Source organism: Sinocyclocheilus anshuiensis, unplaced genomic scaffold, assembly GCF_001515605.1.
Source record: "Sinocyclocheilus anshuiensis isolate Anshui unplaced genomic scaffold, SAMN03320099.WGS_v1.1 scaffold1170, whole genome shotgun sequence".
Taxonomy (NCBI): Eukaryota; Metazoa; Chordata; class Actinopteri; order Cypriniformes; family Cyprinidae; genus Sinocyclocheilus; species Sinocyclocheilus anshuiensis.
Window position 1 is genome coordinate 3,734,036 of NW_015538055.1, and position 20,487 is coordinate 3,754,522.

Sequence of the window (20,487 nt, forward strand, 5' to 3'; positions counted from 1 at the left end):
CCAATCTGTCTCTCGTTCTCATTCTCTCAATAAGGGAGTTTTAGGGACACCAGGATTCCCTGGCTCACCAGGACTACCAGTAAGTTTTGACTTATTCTAGAGAATATTTTAGTTATTTTACTTAATAACTTGCATTTGAGTGTATCAGGGATATTACTAAAATTAAAACTTAAAACCATTAAAAAAAATTTCTCATTTTCATTTAGTTTAAATTGAAGTATTGAAACAACTAAAACTAAAAACTCAAAACTTAATAAGAACTATATAGACATATTTAAGAAAAAAAAAACTAAAAAAAAAATGACTAAAACACAACAAAATTACTAAAATTTTAACTAAAATCTAATTAAAAATATGAACAAAAAATATAATAAAATATCAATGATACTAAAATAACACTAGTGTGTATCCCGTTTATGTTCTGTTTCTGGATATGATTAATAGCCTAAATGATTAAAAGGGGAAGACAGATGCTACTTACTGTAAATGTCATACATTAGGTCTCATTATTACTTTTAAATACTTGGCATGATGTTACTTGACATTAGCTGCTTCGACCAACATACAGTAGACTCATTTAAGAGATGCTCGTGTGAAAATCATGTTTTCCTCTTTCAGGGGTTCCCTGGGAAAGAGGGTCCGAGGGGGCCTCATGGTCTCCCAGGATGCAATGGAACAAAGGTAATGCACAAGTATGCAAACAAATTCTGTGTAATCATTATTTGTGAATAAATTTTAATTAACTGTTTTAACCATATGAAAGGTCACTGTCATCACTGACTTTTTTCTTTCAGGGTGAGCCTGGTCCCCCAGGCTTAATAGGGCTGATGCGAGCTCCTGCGTGGCAGGTGAGTTGAGTAAGCATATATAGTGGGGAAAAAAAAACTATATATATATGTGTGTGTGTGTGTGTGTGTGTGTGTGCACCAAACAGAGTGCTATCAATATGAAAATGTTTTAAATTAAACTTGTTATGCACAACACACATATTAAAAATATGAGTATTAAGAAGTTAAGGACATTTTGACATTTTGAAACCTCAACATAAGTGGTAAACAAAGACAGTGGTAGGATGAACCTCTCATAAAATGCCATAGAATTATAACAGACATGCCATGTTTTATATTCCTATTTTCTTTCACGTTCATTAAAGGTTAAAATGTGGGTGGTGGGGGAAATGAAAACACTGAATTCTCTCGTTTTTCTTTGGGACTTGTTGCAGTGTGTGAGTCTGGATTTGAGCCTTTATTAGATTTAAGCTGTCAATTTAAACAGCAAACTGCAGTGCTTTGTTGTTGTTGCTTTCAGGGAAGGCCAGGAATCCAAGGGCCTAAGCTGTGTTTTATTTGATTAACTTCAGTCCTTTAAGAAGTGTTAACAAGCTTAATTACTTATTTAAAAAATGCACTCATGTCAATGATAATATAATGACCATAAATAACTGTTATTTTTAGGGAGATAGCTATTACCTGCCATCCACTGAACAAGTGAAAGGACTTTGTGGTTTTTCAGGCAGTGATGGAGATAAAGTAAGAGAATTCATAATGAGAATAAAGTAAATAATGCGGATTTAACATTTGGACAAGCACTTTACGGCTTATTATATGTATTTTGTTATATTTTTGACTGAGATTTCTAATTGGTTGTGGATTTACAGGGGCCACCGGGATTGCCAGGGTTATCAGGACCAGAGGGGCCTAGAGGTTTACCAGTAAGTCAATGCTTTTTTATCTCATTTATGATTAAGTTTACAGAAGTCCGAATGCAGAAAGAGCTTTATTACCAAGTATGTTTACACACACAAGGAATTTGACTTGGCGACAGGAGCTTCCAGTGCAGAAGAAAGTACGGATATAGTGCAGACATACATGATAGTGCAGATATACAGGTGCATAGGAATTACACAGTAGAGGTGGAATATAACACTATTATAAGAAAAAAACAGAAAATTAAATAAATAAATATACAGAAGTAGAAATATATAGAACATTTTTTTTTAAATAGCATGTATTTGTTTAAACAAATGTACAGATATGTTATTTACAAGTGTGCAGTTTACAAATGGATGATTTTCAGATTCTTTGTATAAATAAATGAGTCAGTTATGATGGACAATGTATAGTTATGAATGTTTGAATTGTTCAGGCTGAATATAGCCTGCGGGAAAAAACTGTTCTTGTGGCTGGCTGTTCAAGGGTCCAGTGATGTTTACAATTATGTTTTTATCATTTTGATTTAACTGTTTAATTCTTTTAGGGAATACAAGGCATTCCTGGACCACAAGGAGAGAAGGATTGTTCTGATTAACTAATGGTAACATGTCAGGTCAGTATAATGTGTATATGTGAATCTAAATTTTGTTTTGTATATATAGGGTCTAGAGCAGGGGTGGGCAAACTTGGCCCTTCCAGGCCACTTTCCTTCAGAGGTTAGCTCCAACCCTAATCAAACACACCTGAACCAGCTAATCATTGTCTTCAAGACTACTAGAAGGCTACAGGCAGGTGAGTCATATCAGGGTTGGATCAAATCTCTGCAGGAAAGTGGCCTGGAAGGGTCAAGTTTGCCCATCACTGGTCTAGAGGGTCGAAGCATGCAATACCTGGACCCATAGGTCAAAAGGTCAGTATTATCAACTTTTGAGCTTTTGCTTTCTCTTACAAAACATATCTGTCACCTACAGTAAATGAATGTGCAAATTAATCCATTTGATTTTAGTTTTTAATAATGGTGTCTTTAATCTGATTTTATGAACTCTGAAATACATTACCGGGGCTCTGCTGTAGGGGGAGTAGGGGCCACCTGGCATACCAGGACAAAAAGGTGTAAAGTTATTTGTATTAGGACCAAAGGAGCCTAAGGTAACATGCCCCTCCCTGACAAGTCATACATTGTCATTTTTACATATTTTTGCCTAATATATCCTGTTGTACACTGTAATCCAAATGAATGAATTTGAGTTTTGTGAAAAATCACCCTCTTTTTGGTTTCAGGGTGACACTGGGGATCCTGGAGACATTGGATGTCCTGGCCCGATTGCGAGTAGACAAACAAATTTGTTTATTTTATTTTTTTTGTTGTTGTTGTTGCTGCTATTGTTTAATTGGAATTGCTTTAAATGATGTGCAATCACTCACAAAGTCCAACTGCTGTATTCTGCAGGGTCTTTGTGGTCATGCTGGTCCTAAGGGGAAGAAAGGGGACATTGGAGCACCTGGGGGTCCGGTAAATAACTAAATAGAGAGAGAGAGAGAGAATGACTCAAGCTCTCCCAATTTGCCCTCTCCCAGGCTCAGGTCATCTCTGGAGACCCTGGTTGCCCTGGAGAAGCCGGGGGGTGGGGGGAGAACCAGGAAAACGAGGACCTACAGGGTTACAAGGTCCAAAAGGTACAATGCCACAAACACAATGCTCTAATTTTCTCAAGTTTTATGATTTCATCTTGTATCTTGTAATTCACCACATTTTAGGAACACAAGGTCAAAAGGGAAGTAGAGGTGCGGATGGAGGTCTTGGACAAAAGGGGATGCCTGGACTGAAGGGAGACACATTTGATCAAAAATACAGTAAAATGTGAAATATTTCTTTTTTTTTTTTTTACATTTTAAAATTTCATTTATTCCTGAATTTTCAGCAGTCTTTAGTGTCACATGATCCTTCAGAAGTCACTGTAATTTGTTGACCTGATGTTCAAAAAACATTTCTTATTAGCACAGTTGAAAACATTTTTGTGAAACCTTGATACATTTGTTCACTGACCCCAAACTTTTGAAAGATGGTGTATATCAGATCATATTTGCTCCTTTAATGATTCTTTAAAAGAGTCCTTGATCAATGACTGACTTGAAGTTCAATTTTAAAATACCCAGTGAAAAGTCTAATGCCATGTAAAAACAAACCTTGTTTGCCTCCTAAGGTGTTCCTGGTTTGTCCGGCGAAGTGGGTCCCAAGGGTTCACAAGGTCCACCTGGGATAAAAGATGGATTCCTTTTTACCAAGCATAGTTAGACAACAACTACCAGACTGTCCTCCTGAGTCAAAACATGTGTACTTTGGATATTCGCTTCTCTTCATCAACGGCAATAACTGCGGACATGGACAAGACCTAGGCATGAAACACAGACAGAACATTCATACGACAACTTATGCACATATGGATGCACATAATGCAAATAGACATAGATGTGGGAAGACACGTTTACATACGTAACAGATCTGAGCACAGAAATTCAGTCTGTGAAATTCACAGTCTGTGTGCGCTTATGTGTTTGTAGGATGTGTTTGCAAATGTTCTCCATGCCTTTCCTGGTGTGCAATCCCAATGACACTTGTCACTACGCCTTTCGAAATGATTACTCCTATTGGCTGTCTACAGACATGGCGAAGTCTGGCAACATGGAATTGATATCTGGTGATTCGTTGGCTAATTATATCAGCAGGTAAATGCGGAGCCTGTGTTTCCTCAGTAGTGCTTATATCACTTTGTTACAAACTGTAAAACATCCATGGATAGATAATATGATAATATGATTAAAAGAGAGGAGTTCAACTGTCGTTCTCTCAATACCTTAAAGGTGTTCAGTATGTGAGGCACCAGCTAATGTAATGGCACTTCACAGCCAGACCATGGAAATCCCAGACTGCCCTAAAGGTTGGCTTCCACTATGGAAAGGTTACTCCTTTGTAATGGTAAGAAGCAGCTATATATTAATGTATTGTTCAAAGTAAAAAAAAAATAAAAAAAATATTTAGCACCCTTAGTACTTATAATGTATGCAATACAGCTGTTGGGTGAAGTTCAATAAATGAAAAGAACGCTTGGATTTCAGATATGTTAAGGAAATTTCAGGATTTACTCTAGTATTTTTTTTTATAAATGGAAACAAACATTTTATCATGTTTTATTTTGTAATATTGCACCAAAAATGTTATTTTAGTTTTTTTTTTACAGAAATTAATAGTTTCATTCAGTAAGGTCACACAGTAAATTAATCATTGACAGTGAAGACATGTACAAAAATCTATTTTAAAGAAATGCTGTCCTCTTGAACTTTCTATTCATCAAAGAATTCTGAAAAAAAAATAATCACAAAAAAAGTATTTTCAGCATTGTTTTCAGCATCGATAATAAGAAATGTTTCTTGAGCAGCAAGTTGGCATATTAGTATGATTTCTGAAGGACTGGAGTAATGGCTCCTGAAAATTCAGTTTTACCATCACAGGAATAATTATATTTTTAAATATATTAAAATAGAAAAAAGTTTGTATTTCATTTCACAATATTTCACAATATTACTGTTTTTACTGTATTTTGATCAAATAAATGCAGCCTTGCTGAGCATGTAAACTGTAACATATGTATACATATGCAGTACATAACTTTGCTTGTTCTGATTTATTCCTTAGCAAACGGGTGCTGGTGCAGAAGGTTCTGGGCAGCAACTGGTTTCTCCTGGATCCTGTCTGGAAGAATTCCGGAAGATTCCATTCATAGAGCGTCATGGTCGTGGCACCTGTAACTTCTATCCTGATTCATACAGCTTCTGGCTTGCATCACTTGATCCAAGAAGAATGTTCAGGTACAATAATTTTGAATATTAAACAATTGAATTGAATCTGATTTGCATTAAATGGGTAATCTAGATAAAATAGAAGTAAACCTTTTCTCTTAAAAGGAAAAAAATACTATTTTCACAAATCAGATTTCTTCACGATTCACTGCCTAAATCGTAAACTAGCATAGATTTTAAAATACTGTTATATTAAATAAACCACATTAGGAAACTTTATCCTTTTTTTATTCTCATTCCTCAGTATCCCAGTCCACCAGACAGCAAGACATCAGCCGCTGTCAGGTCTGTACGAAGCAGTAGTTTTTATGTCAGAACTTCCAGCAGTCTTTTTTTTCACGACTTGTATAATGTCAGTAGCATCTGTGAAATTCGCCTGAAAACAAATGTGTGTATATATCGTTCTCTCCCATGAGTGATTGTCATTACGTTTGCTGTGGTCCAGTCAAGGAACAGTTCACCCATAAATGACAATTTGCTGAAAATCTACTCACTCTCCGGCCATCCAAGATGTAGAGGAGTTTGTTTCTTAATTGGAACAGATTTGGAGAAATTTAGCATTACATCACTTGCTCACCAATGGATCCTCTGCAGTGAATGGGTGCCGTCAGAATGAGAGTCCAAACAGCTGATAAAAACATCATAATAATTCACAAGTCATCACAAGTAATCGACACAAATTCAGTCCATCAATTAATGTCTTGTGAAGTGAAAAGTTGCATGTTTGTAAGAAACAAATCCATCATGAAGGTGTATTAACTTTAAAACAGTCACTTCTGGCCATAGTTTCCATAATCCATAATAACACTTTCTCCAGTGAAAAGTCCATCCTCTGTTGTCCTCTTACATCAAAATCCTGATATATTTGTTTAGAATTGTTTTGGACAGTTTTCACATGTAAACAGTGCTTGATCTGTGCATATTTCTCTTAATTCAGATGAGATTACTTTTTTTTTTTTCCCCCACTGGAGAAAGCAATATTATGAATAGAGGACTCCTATTTCAGCTGAAAGCAATGGTTTGAATTTAAAAACATCTTAATGATGGATTTGTTTATTATAAACATGCATATTTTTGCTTCAAGATGTTAATTGATGGACTGGAGCATGTGGATTACTTGTGAATTATTGTGATGTTTTTTTCAGCTGTTTGGACTCATTCTGACGGCACCCATTCACTACAGAGGATACATTGGTGAGCGAGTGATGTCATGTTAAATTTTCCAAATCTGTTATGACGAAGAAACAAACTCATCTACATCTTGGATGTTGAGGGTGAATACATTTTAGGAAGTTTTCATTTTGGGTTAAACTATTCCTTTAGTGAGTGGAATGGTACAGTTATGGGTGAAGCAGTTGTTTGTTTTTCAAACGCTTTTCAGCCAATTTGAACTTTTGGACAAATTTAGTTGATTATAGATTTTTATTTTTTATTTTTTTAAAGAACACAACCAAACAAAAATAAAAGATTCCCTTTAATGGAAGTTGTTTGTTTTGGATTTGCTAAATCAGAGGCCCAGTGTTTTTCACCGCTAAGGATTCTACAGCATTCTTTCCTTCCTCTGTGTCCTGTCCAGCACTTATAAATGTGTTTTTCTCAAAATTACTCAAATGAGAGGTCAAATCAGAATTTGGGGTGACTTCAGTTCAGCTACTCATTAATAAATTATTTTTCATTTTTAGTTAATTATAAATGACTTATCTGGGAATAACAGTTGTAAGCCATTAGAAAATCCCTTTATTTTCTGGCTAGATTCAAGTATGCATTGAGAAACAGAGGATCAATAAATAGTATTTTGAGCTCAGGTTGCTTATATTGAGCATAAACTGTGTATAATTAATTTAGTATTTAAAACAGAAACAAAATAGTTAATCTACTTTAGTAATGCAACTGAAAAATAGTAATTAAAGTTTAAATATTTTTTTCATAATTTTAATTGTTAACTAAAACACTTTACATAAATGTCTTCCTGAGTAACACTCTTTAAACATGTTAATGGTACTAATTTAATAATCAAATAATAAATAGCATAAAATAAAATGTCAGTCTTCTACACTCTTAAATAAAGGTGCTTCAAAAGGTTCTTCAAGCGATGCCATAGAAGAACCATTTTTGGTTCCACAAAGAACCATTCAATTGTTTTCAGCATCGATAATAAGAAATGTTTCTTGAGCAGCAAGTTGGCATATTAGTATGATTTCTGAAGGACTGGAGTAATGGCTCCTGAAAATTCAGTTTTACCATCACAGGAATAATTATATTTTTAAATATATTAAAATAGAAAAAAGTTTGTATTTCATTTCACAATATTTCACAATATTACTGTTTTTACTGTATTTTGATCAAATAAATGCAACCTTGCTGAGCATGTAAACTGTAACATATGTATACATATGCAGTACATAACTTTGCTTGTTCTGATTTATTCCTTAGCAAACGGGTGCTGGTGCAGAAGGTTCTGGGCAGCAACTGGTTTCTCCTGGATCCTGTCTGGAAGAATTCCGGAAGATTCCATTCATAGAGCGTCATGGTCGTGGCACCTGTAACTTCTATCCTGATTCATACAGCTTCTGGCTTGCATCACTTGATCCAAGAAGAATGTTCAGGTACAATAATTTTGAATATTAAACAATTGAATTGAATCTGATTTGCATTAAATGGGTAATCTAGATAAAATAGAAGTAAACCTTTTCTCTTAAAAGGAAAAAAATACTATTTTCACAAATCAGATTTCTTCACGATTCACTGCCTAAATCGTAAACTAGCATAGATTTTAAAATACTGTTATATTAAATAAACCACATTAGGAAACTTTATCCTTTTTTTATTCTCATTCCTCAGTATCCCAGTCCACCAGACAGCAAGACATCAGCCGCTGTCAGGTCTGTACGAAGCAGTAGTTTTTATGTCAGAACTTCCAGCAGTCTTTTTTTTCACGACTTGTATAATGTCAGTAGCATCTGTGAAATTCGCCTGAAAACAAATGTGTGTATATATCGTTCTCTCCCATGAGTGATTGTCATTACGTTTGCTGTGGTCCAGTCAAGGAACAGTTCACCCATAAATGACAATTTGCTGAAAATCTACTCACTCTCCGGCCATCCAAGATGTAGAGGAGTTTGTTTCTTAATTGGAACAGATTTGGAGAAATTTAGCATTACATCACTTGCTCACCAATGGATCCTCTGCAGTGAATGGGTGCCGTCAGAATGAGAGTCCAAACAGCTGATAAAAACATCATAATAATTCACAAGTCATCACAAGTAATCGACACAAATTCAGTCCATCAATTAATGTCTTGTGAAGTGAAAAGTTGCATGTTTGTAAGAAACAAATCCATCATGAAGGTGTATTAACTTTAAAACAGTCACTTCTGGCCATAGTTTCCATAATCCATAATAACACTTTCTCCAGTGAAAAGTCCATCCTCTGTTGTCCTCTTACATCAAAATCCTGATATATTTGTTTAGAATTGTTTTGGACAGTTTTCACATGTAAACAGTGCTTGATCTGTGCATATTTCTCTTAATTCAGATGAGATTACTTTTTTTTTTTTCCCCCACTGGAGAAAGCAATATTATGAATAGAGGACTCCTATTTCAGCTGAAAGCAATGGTTTGAATTTAAAAACATCTTAATGATGGATTTGTTTATTATAAACATGCATATTTTTGCTTCAAGATGTTAATTGATGGACTGGAGCATGTGGATTACTTGTGAATTATTGTGATGTTTTTTTCAGCTGTTTGGACTCATTCTGACGGCACCCATTCACTACAGAGGATACATTGGTGAGCGAGTGATGTCATGTTAAATTTTCCAAATCTGTTATGACGAAGAAACAAACTCATCTACATCTTGGATGTTGAGGGTGAATACATTTTAGGAAGTTTTCATTTTGGGTTAAACTATTCCTTTAGTGAGTGGAATGGTACAGTTATGGGTGAAGCAGTTGTTTGTTTTTCAAACGCTTTTCAGCCAATTTGAACTTTTGGACAAATTTAGTTGATTATAGATTTTTATTTTTTATTTTTTTAAAGAACACAACCAAACAAAAATAAAAGATTCCCTTTAATGGAAGTTGTTTGTTTTGGATTTGCTAAATCAGAGGCCCAGTGTTTTTCACCGCTAAGGATTCTACAGCATTCTTTCCTTCCTCTGTGTCCTGTCCAGCACTTATAAATGTGTTTTTCTCAAAATTACTCAAATGAGAGGTCAAATCAGAATTTGGGGTGACTTCAGTTCAGCTACTCATTAATAAATTATTTTTCATTTTTAGTTAATTATAAATGACTTATCTGGGAATAACAGTTGTAAGCCATTAGAAAATCCCTTTATTTTCTGGCTAGATTCAAGTATGCATTGAGAAACAGAGGATCAATAAATAGTATTTTGAGCTCAGGTTGCTTATATTGAGCATAAACTGTGTATAATTAATTTAGTATTTAAAACAGAAACAAAATAGTTAATCTACTTTAGTAATGCAACTGAAAAATAGTAATTAAAGTTTAAATATTTTTTTCATAATTTTAATTGTTAACTAAAACACTTTACATAAATGTCTTCCTGAGTAACACTCTTTAAACATGTTAATGGTACTAATTTAATAATCAAATAATAAATAGCATAAAATAAAATGTCAGTCTTCTACACTCTTAAATAAAGGTGCTTCAAAAGGTTCTTCAAGCGATGCCATAGAAGAACCATTTTTGGTTCCACAAAGAACCATTCAGTCAAAGGTTCTTTAAAGAACCATTTCTTTCTTACCCTTTTTGTAATTTGAAGAACCGTCTTTCACCACAAAGAACTTTTTGTGAAACAGAAAGATTCTTCAGATGTTAAAGGTTCTTTATGGAACCATTTAGACAAAAAGGTTCTTCCATGGCATCGTGAAGCACCTTTATTTTTAAGAGTGTAAGTCCCCAATTTATTTGAATATAAATCCTTTAAGGAATTCACTAAATATTCTGATTCAAAAAATTCAATAGATCACTGCTTAAGTATTTTGGATGTGTCTGAAGCGATTTGTGCGACTGAAAGTGTGCTTATTAGGACTATGATTTTCTTTATTATACAAAGAATATACAAATGCTTTAATATAGATCTACTTGCTATTGGAACTTTATTCAAGAAAGTATCAAAGTATGTTTCTTGGTGTACAAAATTATTTGTACAAAGCTTATTTGAAAATATTTTTGGTGATGAGGTTTTGCAAAGCATATTTAAGCTTGTTCATATTTAACACTGAATGACTCAGAGTTAATGGTGCTATTTGTTAGATTAATGAAAAAAGGAAAAGAAACTTGAGAAACGTTAAGAGAGACAAAGTGTGTGCATGTGTAGTCATGTGAATTCTGAATAGCATTGCATTAAGGAGCTTTCCCCATGACTCATATTCAGTTCACTTGTATATTGTAAACAGGAATTGTTATGAATTATTACATATAAAAGCTTGTCAATGCCAAATCAACTGAGAAATTAGGAGTGTAGTATCAACAACACTTCCTCTAAAGAAAATATGAAAACTGGCATCATTTATATAATCTGCTTTGTCGCAGATCCACTGGAGTCAGTCAGGTGTATATTTCTTGTCTTTTTTTCTGTACTAAACAAATTAAAGCAAAATTGGCTAAAAGTGTGATTTTATGTGTGCATATGAATCACACGTACAGTTTTGTGCTTTCATAATTGAAAAATAATAGTTTAGTGCAGAAGTTAATTGTCTTTTTTTTTGACTGCAGTGTTTAATAGCTCGAGTACTGTATAATTGAAAATGCTGTAATGGTTTTTGTCAATATATATAAAAAAAAAAAACGAAATATTTCTGTAGAAAATGTCTATGTATTGTATAGGATCCCAATACATCTCAGTTCTCTTATGTACAGATTTGAATTGGCCAAATTATACTTGTTTTTTTTTTCTTGTTAAACACTCCCATCAGTCCATAATTAAAGATTGTGTTTGGATGTGTACTAGTAACATTGCACTACTTGAATAAATAATCTTTTGGATGAAATTAATATGTAGCTCTAGTTTTGATTATGGCATGTATTTGTACCAAAAATTTACTGTAATACAGTGTTGTAGTAATCACTGCATGTGTGGAACTTCTCTGCGTGCTGAATGTAATTTCAAACTCTAAATCTCCCCCCTAGGATGAGACAATATAGTTTACATTGATGTACTGTGATGTTAAATAATGAAGGATAAAATAAAAAATAATGAAAGAAATATGAAAAAAATAACGTGAGCTGCTGCTGGAAAAGTGCATGATCCAAGTTGTCTAAAAAATGAGAGGTGCTTTAAACAATCATAAACCTAAGTCCTAAGTCATGACTACTTCAGGCTGACCACAAGATGTCAGGCCAGAGTCTCTTTTGAATACCTAATGCAAATGTTTTTGTGTGAATTTTCACTATGAGTTTGGCTTTGAAAAGTCTCTATAAACATTAGTTTATAAAATTCACTCCTTTTTCTAGTAGGTGGTGATCTCATAGCAAAATCATTTAGTTCAAACTGGATGTGGCATTACTGGAACATGACCTCATGTTCAAAGGCCCCAGTGCCACCTTTTCTAACTAAATACTACAACCTGGAACTTACAGTGAAATAGTAAAAAAAAAAAAATATATACTTTATTTTTTTTTTTTGGAAGGCTGTCTGTGAAAGAAAGGAAAAGGAACTCTCCATAGTGTTCCGGGTGGCTGCTACACTTTTAAAAATAAAGGTTCTTTACTGGCATCTATGGTTCCATAAAGAATTTTAACATCTGTAGAAACTTTAAGGTTGTTAATAACGGAAAAAGGTTCTTTAGATTATTAAAATGTTCTTCACTCTTAAAAAATAAAATGGTCCTGTTAAGAACTGTTCACTGAAATATTCTTTGGTATCACTGTGAAAACCCCCTTTTGAAAGCTTTATTTTTTAGGGGTGTAGATGCAAACTCACCAGCAGAGTTTTGGGTGGTTGATAAAGCATTATGTTGTTGCTAGGGTATTTATAGGTAGTTGCTTGGCTGTCCTGGTTGGTTGCTAAATAGTTACTTACTAGCCAAAGTCAAAAAGGCCTACCACTATGATATTCTTCAAATCTTCTAATGGTTTCTCTATGGCATCGCTGCTCAAACCCTTTGGAATCTTTATTTTTTAAGAGTGTAGATGGTTGCTTACTAGCCCATATTTAAAAGAGCCAAATCCCATAAATTATATTCTGGTCTCAAAATATGGTTTGAGGGGTTTAAGATCCATATGAACAAAAGTGATACTTAATAATGTGTCTTCTACTGTAAAGATTTTTTTGGGCTTTGTTTTATAATGCGTATCACCCCTGCCACTATATTTTTCATCAGTGCTTTGAAACTTAATTGAGAATTCACTAATAATTAAATTCATTCATTCATCTCTACAGTGCGAATAGAAGATGTTCCCAACAGCACAAATGCTTGTACTTCTTGAGTTAACACTTCAGGAAAACACACATTATTCTCTTCATTCAGAATCAATTAAGTTTATAAAAGCTTTTATTATTCGCTTCTGCCATGGCGTGTGTGCTTCAGAGCGATGGAGACGCACACCCAGGCATTTCTCTGTTGTATTTGTTTTAGATTAGCTGAACAAACCCGAATCCATTCAGTCTAATGCTTTTATTGTAGCCCCCTTTGTCAAGTCGCAATTTGTTCATTTGCGTTATCTAAATGAGAGTGTTTCCCATTAGTGTGGGACCAGAAGAATGTTAATGCTTTATGACATCACAATCCACTATCACCCAGCAACCTGGGCAGCTGTCAGTCAACCGTACGAGTGGAAGGAGAGTTTAAAAAGAGCGCTTAGGATTTCCAAGGGTCCAGAACCAGAACCACAGCTACGAAGAGACACTCCGTGAGCTGAAAACAGAGATTTGAGATGAGACTGTGTGAGCTGCAGTGTTATTTGGCCTTGTTGGGTCTGTCCTTTGTGCTATGTGGTCGCAGTGCTAATTCACAGCTAGAACCGGACCTGGACTTCCGCCATCGCAGACTTCTGCAGAGAGCAAGAGCGACTGGACAGGCTACACAGGTGAGTCTCAAACGAACATTAACAAAATATGGGGCTTGTATTTATCACCTGGATTCTGGTTTTCCATTGTCTGCATGTTCAAAGCTGCCAAGCTCACATTCAACTAACTATCAATTCCAGTTATGAATAAAGGATTGTCCCTCCAAAATTTGTCATTTACTCACCCTCATGTCACTCCAAACAGGTATAGACCGAATTTCTTCTGTGGAACACAAAAGAAGCATTTCGACTGTTTTTGTCCGCACATTCAATGTCATTCGAGTTCTAAACAACGTTGGACCCCATTGACTTTCATTGTATGGACAAAAAAAAAAATCTTTTGTGTTCTGCAGAAGAAATCATTTCAATATAATTTTAGAACGAGGTGAGGGTGAGTAAATAATGACAATTTTACTTTTTTGGGTGAACTATTCCTTTAAACAAAGGGATTAAACGTATTTTCGTTTCAGGTTGCTGAAATGCTCTGCTCAGTTTATTTATTGCTTTTAATAGATGTTTAAATTGGAAATTACTACAACCCCAGTCTAATTCTATAGGAAGACATCATTACTTCCAGTGCCTTTCTCTCCCTCACGTAGCCCACACACATTTCTAAATGACCCTCTGTTTTTCTCATTTACGTCTTGGCAAGTAAATGCATTATCTTTTACTATACAGGAACTCTGAGTTAATGGAAGGCATTTAGTTCTAATCAAACACACATTCCCCTATAAATACAAAATGGCTTTTCTGTTTTAGCCTCGGTTACCTCATGTATACGTTGATCTAAATGAACGTGCACCATTAGCTTTACTAGACACTGTTTATTCTCCAAATAAAAGGGGGGGTATTTAACTGAAATGTTGATCCCATCATATGCGTTTTAACATTTTTCTCAGGACTGGACAAAGAAAGACATTGAGGAACTCCTTTCCCTGCTTTCCATGCCCGAAATGGAGATGCGCGAGAATGACCTTTCAACGGCAGGTGAAAGCGAGGACCTGCGCGTGGAGCTAGAACGTTCAGCAGAAAGTTCAAACCACCTGCCCGCTCGGGAACGCAAAGCGGGATGCAAAAACTTCTACTGGAAGGGCTTCACTTCCTGTTGAGGCCCTCACTTGAAGTTAATTAACACCCTCTCCAATCTCTTGCTAAGCTAACTGCTGTGGTCAAACCACAAGTTAATTGGTTCTGTCAGTCAATTGATTGATTGTAAGTTAATAAAACACAAAATAAATGAAAAATTAAAATAAAAGAGCATTTTGTTGTGGATGATGTGAATAAGATGGGTGTATAGCCTACATTTATAATGCTATCTTTTCTCTGGACTACATTTGTGAGGGAACATTAACATTAATGATGTGTTTGTGTGATTGTTTATGTAATGTCACAATGGTGATTAGTGGTAATTAACAAGCATTGGGGATCATTCCGCTCTATTAAACATGGTGAGAGGCACGACACACCAATATGATTAAGAATGACAGAAGAGTGAGAACGTCGAAAAACATTCAGTTCTGAATGTTTGTGGACAACCCCATTCACCTTTCCGCCATTAAAAGCCATGTCCGCATCTTCAGACGAGCACGCATGACTGACGGAACATCTATGAAGGGAACAAATAACTCAAGCATCATTTGCACTCTCGGTCTCTCAGGCACACGCACTCCAGTTTGATGTGTTCTTCATTAGCGTGTTATTGGCTGTGAAAACAGACACTGCTCCATGACTCGAGCTCCGTCCCTTGAGGCTCACGCACGAAGGCGCAGACAGGGTGGAAAAGGCTGTTAGTCAGTTGTAATTGTTATTTAATTATGGTCTTGAAAGCACCGCAAATATTTCGACAGATCTGGACTGTTTGATTAGCAAGCCTGAGAAGAGACTTCGTCAGGCATTATGAACGGTTCTCTGCTGCTGTGTTTACCGAGTAGACATTTTCACTGTGTGTGTGTGTGTGTGTGTGTTTACACACACTCACAGTTATAATTCTGACGAGCTTGCATCGGATAACCATATGTGCGTATAGGTGTGTTTGTGTGACATTTTCTATTTTTACTTGTTTGGGGAAAATGAGTGTGAATGTTCTCATAAGAATAATAATAAAATAATCTCTTTAATATTTTACATTCTCCTAGTGAAAATTACTTTAAATTGAGATCAAATGAGACTTTTGTTGAAGTATCTTGCTTCTCAGATGTTTCTCCTAAATGACCACAGAAATCTTAATAAAATCCCAAACTGAGCTCAGATACCGTAATCTGCAATCAAATGTCTGAGATTTGACATAAACCTAAATAATTCCCGTTAAATTCTAATTTATTTGTTTAAAAAAACGAATATATGTAGGCTATATTTTATGTGATATTGTTAAATATATTATATATAATATATATAAATATCAAGTATTCTATATAATAATATATAATAATATTATAATTATACTACTTTCCAATATATATATATATATATATATATATATATATATATATATATGTATATATTTAAAACCTCCAGAGCTACAAAATGTGCAATTTTCAGCTGGATAGGAAGGAAAGATTAGCAATAATATCTCCCTCATGCACACATATACCCGCAAAAAGATTTTCCATGCATAATTCCCCTCATCCAGCTAAAACAAAACACAAATATCTCACAATCCCTGTTATGAGGAAAACAATAGGTCTAAAGCATGAACTGAGTGTATCTTCACCGTCCACACAGCTCTAGCAAAGCCAGTGACGTGTCCACATATATGGTATATATACCACATATATATATATATATGTGGTATTTTGTTACTTAACTATTCTTTATTTCAGTGTGGTCAAATGGAGATACACTGGCCACTGTGTCTGCAGCTGTCAGTCAAGCAAATTAGTGAATGTAATGAGTCATCGTGTCAGCTGGTTGATTTCTCTTTATGGCTCTCACTGCCTGCCCACAGCCAACTGTTATTTCTCATGGAGACATATTTTGTTTTGTTTATGTTTAGTAAAGATATTTGCAAATGTTGCAATGTGATGCTGCCAAACAGCTCTTAAACTGATGCAAAAGTCAAAAGCAATTTTAATAATGTTGGCTTATTAGAGACAGTAAAATATATATTTTTATACTATACTACTTTTATAATTTTGCTTAGCATTTTACATGAACAAACAATAAACATGAAAACAACAATGATGTTACATGCCCAAAGTCTTTCAGGTTTCAAATGTTTTTGTCCAGAATCAACAGTTACTGAAAGTGATTGTATATGATGACGACATAGTGTTTCACAGCCATACGTCACCAGTGTTTAGTAACTTGCATAATTGTTTATTTCATACATGGTCTAATTGCTTGAGAGGTGCTTTTTTCACCCAAATTCAGAAGCATGGTTTGCAAATTTATTTATACAACATTTACATGATTATTCTATATTGTGAATCAAAGCTAAATGGTGTGACATTCAGTAGGATTTTTAGAAAGGAAAATTTAAAAGAGAGAAAAAAAAGAAGAATTAGGGGGGAATCAATAAATGATAAATGATTTACTACCATTGTGTGAATATGATATGTAAATAATTCATAAAAATCTATCAAAAGTAACTGTAATCTGATTAAGAGCATTATAAAATGTAATAGGCCTATACTCTAATTACAAGTACTTGATTTTTTAAATCTGATTACAAAATCCAGATTACATGTAATCAGTTTCTTCCCAGCTCTGTTAGTCATTTATTATTATTATTATTAATCACTATATTTTGTGTTATTATATTTATAATTAATAATAATGATTCTTATAATAAATAAATAAATAGTAGTTGTAATACAATAAGAACTGTTAAAAACATTAGAAGTTTATGGTATGTTCTCATTTAGATAAATACTTTGTGTCTCATTTAGATAAATGTGTGTGAGTGAGTGTGATTATGTACGTGTGCATGGTCTTAATGGAATCATTAGTCTGTGAACGATGCAGGCAATCATCAAAGAATTATTCAAACAACACAAATCACAATCACTCATCCATTTGAGAGACACAGCACGGCTTCCTAAACACAGTGTGTGCATTTGAGTGTTTATGTGTGCTTTGAGAAGACCAGCATGCCGTCTGCGCATACTGAGCTGGTCCATTAGCCTTTGAGGCCTTAAACACTCCCTACCATTCATCCTATTAAACTCCATTTAACATTCTTCCCACTGCTATTCTAATAATTCTGTCATTATTTACTGGCAAATGATTTCAGATAAATCAATTGAATAAATAAAGTGTGAATATATATAGTACAGTTCCCATTGTACGATTTTCATTCACTAAAAAGAACCGGCTCATTTGTTCACAAATCTGTCTACACTAGTCGCTCTGAAGGCCTACGTATGTTTTTCGTTCATTGTTCGAGAGTCGGGCTACATTGGTCGCGATGTATGTTTTTTATTCACTAAAAAGTATCTTATCTTGAGCCATTTGTTTGAGCATCGGTTATTACACTGGTCGCACTCTATGGTTTTCATTAAAAGAACCGGTGTTCTGTCGATTTGTGCTACCCTGTCAGATTTTGCTACCTCCCATTAAAACAGTGGGTAGCCTAGTACAATTCGACACCGAAAAATGCTACCTGTAAAATTATGGTTTATTAACATCTACACCTACCACAACCCTAAACCTTCCCTTACAGTAATTCAAATACAGTAATTCTGCGTTATATTCACGGTAGCTAGAAGGGATACAGCTACAGGAAACCAACAATAAATATTTTTTTCCACCTATTAGATTGTGTTTTATTAAAGTCTACACCTACCCCAACCCTAAACCTACCTTTACAGTAATGCATATACAGTACATTAAATATTGTTGTTCAGCATGAGAAAAAGGACGCAATATTGATGTGTGCATGCTTAGTAAACCCTGGCAGGACAATCTGACGGGTAGGATAAAATGTCACCTGTTCATAAGAGTCATTTGTTCGAGAATCTGTCTACACTGGTTGCGTTGTACGTTTTTATTCACTAAAAAGAACCGGCTCATAAGAGTCATTTGTTTGAGAATTGGCCTTCACTGCACGTTGTGTAGCACTGCAGTCCGCGAGACAATTCAAAAAAGTAATTTTTTGTAGTTATTACTCGTTACACGGTCTTTTATGACATCACATTCAACACAGGCTGCAAACGCATTCTCAGCTCAGATAACATATCATTTGGCGTGAAGTTGAAGATTCATCAAAGGGTAGCGCCACAGTTGACACCGGAACAGGAAACACCGGTACGTGGCTTTTATCGTAATTGTTGCGTGTTTTATCGGCATTACCGAAGAGACCTTCAATTATGCATCTTATTTGAAAGTTTTCTACCGCAGCAAAGTTCTAATGAGGTCCTGTATCTACTAAGAAAGTGTTCAGCGCAAGGCAGTGAAAAGCATCGCCTCCTAGTCATTTTACACCGACATTAACTTCATTACCAGCACACTGCACCATCAGCAGGGAAAGAACATTAGAGAAATGAGGCAGCACAAAATATGTCCACTTCTGCCTCCAAATCCCCATTTAAACTCGCTTAAAGTTTTACTTCCTCAGTGACTCATATGGAAAATTACTGTAGGATGAACCGAAGCCAGACTGTACACTCAAATGTTTCAGCTGTTTTCCTCCATCATTAAAACACTTCAGAGGACTCTTTTATTGTGTTGCGGTGTTTCTGTAGCGTATAGAAAAATTGGGTCGTTGATGGTCAGATTTTTTGGCCCAGTGTTTCTACCATGACATGATCCAACATACACAGATACAGTGGCCACAAAATTCATTCATTTATTTATGTAAATCCAAAAAAAAAAAAAAAAAGATAGAAAGAAACCATGTGATATATATTTTCTAATTCTAATTTGTGAATGCACAAGTTTTTATTTGTCAGATTAAATCCAAAAAAAAAAAAAAAGATAGAAAGTAACCAGATGTGATATATATTTTCTAATTCTAATTTGTGAATGCACAAGTTTTTATTTGTCAGATGTCTTTCTCTGATACTTTGCTGCTCTCACGTTGCCAAGTGATGAGCTCACGTTTGTGTTGATCTTGATACTTCTCTGATGCATTTAAAAAAAAAATATTATCATGCTGGGGGGAGCATTTAAGATTTACATTATGAATGAATGCTTTGTTTTTGAATTACCAGTTCTCACTGATGAATCATAGTGGAAATAGAATAACATATTTTTTGATACGTCAAACTCAAATATTTTACATGCAGTTTTCTATATTTAAAGAAACAGTTCACCCAAAAACGAAAATTTGCTAAAAATATACTCACCCTCAGGCCATCCAAGATGTAGATGAGTTTGTTTCTTCATCGTTATGGATTATTGGACTCATAATTTGGCCAGAAATGACAGTTAACAGTGAAGTTAAAACACCTTAATTATGGATTTGTTTCTTACAAACATGTAGCTTTTCCACTTGTAGTTTTTCCACTAACAAGATGTTAATTAATGGATTGGAGTTGTGTATTATTGTGATGTTTTTCTCAGCTGTTTGGATTTTCATTCTGACGGCACCCATTCACTGCAGAGGATCAATTGGTGAGCAAGTGATGTGATGCTAAGTTTCTCCAAAACTGTTCTGATGAAGAAACAAATTAATCTACATCTTGGATGGCCTGGGTGAGTAAATATTCAGAAAATGTTTTTATTTCTTTAATGCTGCTTTGTGTAATCGTAGTAAAGACTATTATTTTTTATTAGTTAAAGGGGTATTATTATGCTCTTTTGCAAAGTCTTGATTTTGTTTTGGGGTGTACTAGAACATGCTCTCATACTAGGTTGCTCGAAAAACACATTATTTTCACATATTTTACATTATTACAGCACCTCTCTCCCCAGTCTGGCATGAACGGCTCGAATAGTTCCTGTAT

The 20,487-nt window shown here is 34.7% G+C and overlaps 2 protein-coding genes across 2 annotated transcripts; both read left to right on the top strand.

Moving 5' to 3' along the window:
- The first annotated feature begins 3,922 nt into the window (after nt 1-3,922).
- Nucleotides 3,923-8,091, top strand: LOC107683429 (collagen alpha-1(IV) chain-like). The gene is made up of 5 exons (XM_016479480.1): nt 3,923-4,109; nt 4,265-4,439; nt 4,575-4,689; nt 5,407-5,579; nt 8,004-8,091. Exons 1-5 carry the CDS (start codon nt 3,980-3,982, stop codon nt 8,089-8,091), a joined length of 681 nt encoding a protein of 226 aa, XP_016334966.1. The 5' UTR covers nt 3,923-3,979.
- A 5,336-nt stretch (nt 8,092-13,427) lies between these two features.
- LOC107683457 (somatostatin-2-like) lies at nt 13,428-14,780 on the top strand. Its single transcript, XM_016479511.1, has 2 exons — nt 13,428-13,624; nt 14,503-14,780. Exons 1-2 carry the CDS (start codon nt 13,472-13,474, stop codon nt 14,710-14,712), a joined length of 363 nt encoding a protein of 120 aa, XP_016334997.1. The 5' UTR covers nt 13,428-13,471; the 3' UTR covers nt 14,713-14,780.
- The last annotated feature ends 5,707 nt before the right edge of the window (nt 14,781-20,487 follow it).

Bases quoted from the DNA above. Each gene is read 5' to 3' on its own strand.
- LOC107683429 (XM_016479480.1), top strand. From the start codon at position 3,980: ATGGATTCCTTTTTACCAAGCATAGTTAGACAACAACTACCAGACTGT. The intron at 4,110-4,264 runs GCATGAAACACA...GTGTGCGCTTAT, and splicing joins CGGACATGGACAAGACCTAG to GTGTTTGTAGGATGTGTTTG. The intron at 4,690-5,406 runs GTAAGAAGCAGC...TTTATTCCTTAG, and splicing joins AAGGTTACTCCTTTGTAATG to CAAACGGGTGCTGGTGCAGA.
- LOC107683457 (XM_016479511.1), top strand. From the start codon at position 13,472: ATGAGACTGTGTGAGCTGCAGTGTTATTTGGCCTTGTTGGGTCTGTCC. The intron at 13,625-14,502 runs GTGAGTCTCAAA...CATTTTTCTCAG, and splicing joins CGACTGGACAGGCTACACAG to GACTGGACAAAGAAAGACAT.